The 4,378-nt window shown below is 35.5% G+C and overlaps 1 protein-coding gene across 1 annotated transcript; it reads right to left on the reverse strand.

Moving 5' to 3' along the window:
* Positions 1-276: 276 nt before the first annotated feature.
* On the reverse strand, positions 277-2,868 carry LOC149263577 (aspartic proteinase nepenthesin-2-like). Its single transcript, XM_089389222.1, has 2 exons — positions 2,836-2,868; positions 277-1,017 (listed from the first exon to the last, which is right to left on the reverse strand). The coding sequence occupies exons 1-2, from the start codon at positions 2,866-2,868 to the stop codon at positions 277-279; spliced, it is 774 nt and encodes a 257-aa protein (XP_089245348.1).
* Positions 2,869-4,378: the final 1,510 nt, after the last annotated feature.

The raw sequence follows: 4,378 nt of genomic DNA on the forward strand, positions 1-4,378 counted from the left end.
AAAAAACTGCGGTCAACGAAACTTGAATTTTACTCCACGCAGAATTTTTAATGCAGGCTCATATGCTACTTTGGTTGATGGATGGCGGAGAAGGATGTGGACAAGGATATCGGAAGACTTTTTGTTGTAGAACGATAACGTCCGATAAACCTGTACGGAAGCGAAATTGGCTGAGGATGTGTGGCTGAAATTGGTTGGATCGGAGTCGATTATACGGAAACTGCTTGGTGACCAAAATCGGTCCGATAAGTTTAGGTGGTTTTTCTTAGGCAGTTTTCAGTGTTTTACAAACAAATGAACGCGGTTGAAATTATATTTCAACACGTACATGTAGCTTTGTGGCGGCAAATCATAATCGGCTCCCTTGAAGTGGAAAGTTATAGTCAGAAAATTTGAAAGGGAAGAGGCGGCATGAGATTGCTGGCTGTAACAGAGGTCCAGTCCGACTCGCGACCCATCGGCTCGTGAGAGGTTGATGGAAGAAATCAAGGCTTTCCTCAAAACATGATACGCATCTTCATACAAATATGTGAGAGTGGTTCTAGAGTCTATCATAAATCTGCCACTACCATCTTCTTGAATATCAAAAGTAGCAGCAGGGATATCCAAAAATAATGCACCTCCAACGCTAATTCCTCGCAACGAAAGGTAATAGAAACTTGATTGCGCTCTGTTTTGAACAAAAGGAGTTGAACTGACAACGACATCTGTGGCATTCAAGGTAGCATTGTCACCTATAAACAAAGGGCTGACTTTGGAAGGAGAATCGGTAAAAGGCATGAGACAGTAAGAAAACTTATTAGCACCTAATGAATTACCAAGCTGTGAAATTAAAGATAGTGAACCTCGTCCCAACGCGATTACTCCACCTCCTAGTCCCGAGTCCCCGTCATTGTCTTGGCCGCACCCAAATATAATCTTCTGAACAATTGACTGAGAACCAGGAAAGGTAAATGTCTCGTATGAAAGGATCCCTGCGCTGGAGGAGCGATCAGCATACTCATACAAGTAATGGCACTGTTCATGAGCACAAAAAAAGTCCACATTTGGCTGGCACTCAGAGCTTTAGCATGTGATGGCCTTGTAAGTGGAGGAGGCGGAAGGATCATAGATTGGGTAGGATTGATTATAGCAAGAATTGCAGGGCAAGCACTGTGTCCATATCACGTCACTTCCTATGTCTACAATTCCAACATATGGTAAATATGGCTCACCAATTCCTACCGTCATAAAAAATTCTCCACGTCCTCTACTTATTGGAGCTTCCATTTGTTTAGTTTTATGAGCAAATTGACCAGTGCTTTTTGGAACTATGGATCTATGCAGCGTTCCAATCCTTTCTTGACTGCGTCCCACTGCTTGCTTAAGTCGTTCAGTGGATGTAATATTTCCTGGAAAGAAAGGAGAAAGTTGTGAATCTCTATGCACAAGATCTATTCTCAACCCAACATGCTCAGCACGTTTATGCAGCACAGACCACCTTGAAATCTTGGGTTTATGTGGCTCAGACCGCCTTGAAACCTTGGAATATCTATCGAAATCGATTTACAGTAAAACAAACTTTTTTGCACTGAAGTGATGTGGAAGAGAAAGCTTTAAATTTTATTTTTAATTTTCCTAAATTTTATTACAGACACAAAGGGCAAAGGGGACATGCATTATTTACAGTTCTAAAGAGGTTTTGTAAAAATAATATAATTTTTTAGCATGTTTGAATGCTAAATATATTTTTTCCTTATTTACCGCTTTAAAGAGATTTAAAATACATTTTTTACTGGAGAAAAAAGTGAATATATTAATTCTCTGTTTTACTACCAGATAAATATTAGTATCTTAATTTATTCGTATAATATTTTATTTTTTGTTACTGTTCTTTGAAAGAAAAGGCGTGACAGTGAGACTCATGTAGCTCTAATATTATTTTATTTTTTTGTTATCGTTCATCTCTAATATTTTCTTTTCCGTGGTTGGGCTCAATTTTATTTTTTTAATCGTTCAACTCTCAAAAAAAATTGTTATTGTTCAGTTCTAATATTATTTTAAATTTTTTTTCATCAGTCAGACCACTATTTTATTTTTTTAATCTCGAAAAAGTGACAGTGAGAGTACCGTAACTCTAATATTAATTTTTTTAATAGTTCATCTTTAATATCTTTTTCCTTTTATTATTATCGTGCATCCCTAATATTTATTTATTTTTCGTTCAACACTAATATTATATTTTATTTTTTTTGTTATCATTCAGACCGCTGCAGATCTAAATACCAAATAACATATATAGATGGCCGTAGCTCTAAATACCAAATAACATATATAAATGGTCGTAGCTCTAAATACCAAATAACATACATAGATGGCCGGTGAAGTTCTTAATAGCCATCTATATATTGAAAATTTTAATATTATTTTAAATTTAATAGGGATAAAAATGCTTTCAAATATTAAATTAAAATGTATTAATTATACAATATTTTTAATATATTAATCTCACAATTTTTTATTTTAATTCAATTCAATTTTATATAATAATCTCAATTTAAATGTGTATTTATTTTTTAATAATCAAAAGTATTTCAAAAAAATATGTTCTAAATATGTATTTATCTCTTAATTATCAAAAGTATTTAATACAAATATGTATTTCAGTTTAAAAAAAATGGGTCCCATATAATTATTTAAACAAAAATCATATGACATCAGTATAAAGTAAATCCCTAACATTGAGAAGTATGAACATTTTCAAATTTATATTTTAAATTGGAGATGTCTACTTAGCATCCCTATTTGGTAAAAGAAATACATTATTAAGCTGTAAGGCCCGTGAGATAAATTTACCCTGTGGTCTCCGTTGTCCTCACCATAAGCCATGAAAGCGAGCAAGTTTTGGATGATTAAAATGTTTCCCTCCATTAATCACCATGATCAACGCCACCTCTGTAATTCGGAACCCTTCCAGGAAGTTCGCAACCATGGATATCATGGTTATCCTCCTCTTTTCCTTTTAATTTTTGTTACCTAAGTTCGCTCTTGTAATTGTAATTCTGTGTAGGGGTGGATTGACGCCCTGTTGTGAAGAGCCACTGTGGTCACGCTATGCTCACTTGAGAAATTTCTTTCTCCAACACGATTTACTTGAAAATGTATGTCTTTTCTTTAATTTATTTCCGGTCATAGAGAGAGTCATCACTAATCTTATTGCTCTCGTCTTCTCGCCGTCATGGTCATAGGTACCCCAACCGATGGATATTCAGACTTGTACCCAACCTTAGGTCTAATTTGTACCTCAAATAGACTCATCTTCAAAGATTCATGATACCTATTGTTATATGAGAACTCAACCAGTGGAAGATACTCTTCTTACTTCCATTGTTGATGCATGACATACATCCTCAACATGTCCTCAAGAATTCTGTTAACCATCTTTTTCTATCCATCTTTTTATGAATGATAAGTTGTACTAAAGGCCAAATCTATCCCCAAACCTACAAACAACTCCTTCCAAAACATGGAAGTGAACTTGGCATCTCTGTCTGACACAATCTCCTTAGGAATACCATGTAACCTCACTATCTCCTTGATGAGAATCTGAGCTATGTCACTATCTAAATTCATAGACTTAACTATGATGAAATGAGCTACCTTGGTAAACCTATCAACCATAACCATAATAGAATCATTCTGCTTTGATTTTCTCAACAAACCTGTAATGAATTCGATGGAAATGACCTCCCCTTTCCACTCTAGAATCAGAATCAACTACAATAACCCACCTAGATGCTTACACTCTAATTTTACATGTTGAAAATCCAAAACTTTCACAACATATGCAGCCACCTCTTTCTTCAATTTCGGCCAGTGATAGAACTTTTTAACTGTTGTCAATGTCTTTTTATATCTTGGGTGACCTGAATATGGCTTGACATGAAATTCCCTCAAGATACGCTTCTTGAGCTTGTTCTTGTCTGGAACATAGATCTTGTACCTAATCTAACCAAGCCATCAGTCGTGAGATGATAATCCACATCTTGATCACCTATACCATGCTGATGTAACCTATGCTTAAGCTACTGGTACCTGTTATCCTCCTATATTTCATGCAAGATCTGCTCCCCCAAGTCTATCCCATAAGAACTCACTACTGCAATTTGATTCACCTACATTCTTCCTCTAAGAGCATCTACAACCTTGTTCTCTTTACCCTTGATGTACTTGATCTCAAATTCAAACTCACCAAGCATAGCCACTTACCTAGATTGCTTGAAATTCAGATTAGGTTGGTCAAACAAGTACCTAAAACCATTGTGATCACTCATCAAAATGAACCTCCTACCAAGAAGATAATATCTCCACATCTTCAATGCATGAATGATCATTGTCA

The sequence above is a fragment of the Pinus tabuliformis genome, chromosome 6 (assembly GCF_031772625.1).
Source record: "Pinus tabuliformis cultivar Carrire ecotype Pingquan chromosome 6, CPIR1, whole genome shotgun sequence".
Taxonomy (NCBI): domain Eukaryota; kingdom Viridiplantae; phylum Streptophyta; class Pinopsida; order Pinales; family Pinaceae; genus Pinus; species Pinus tabuliformis.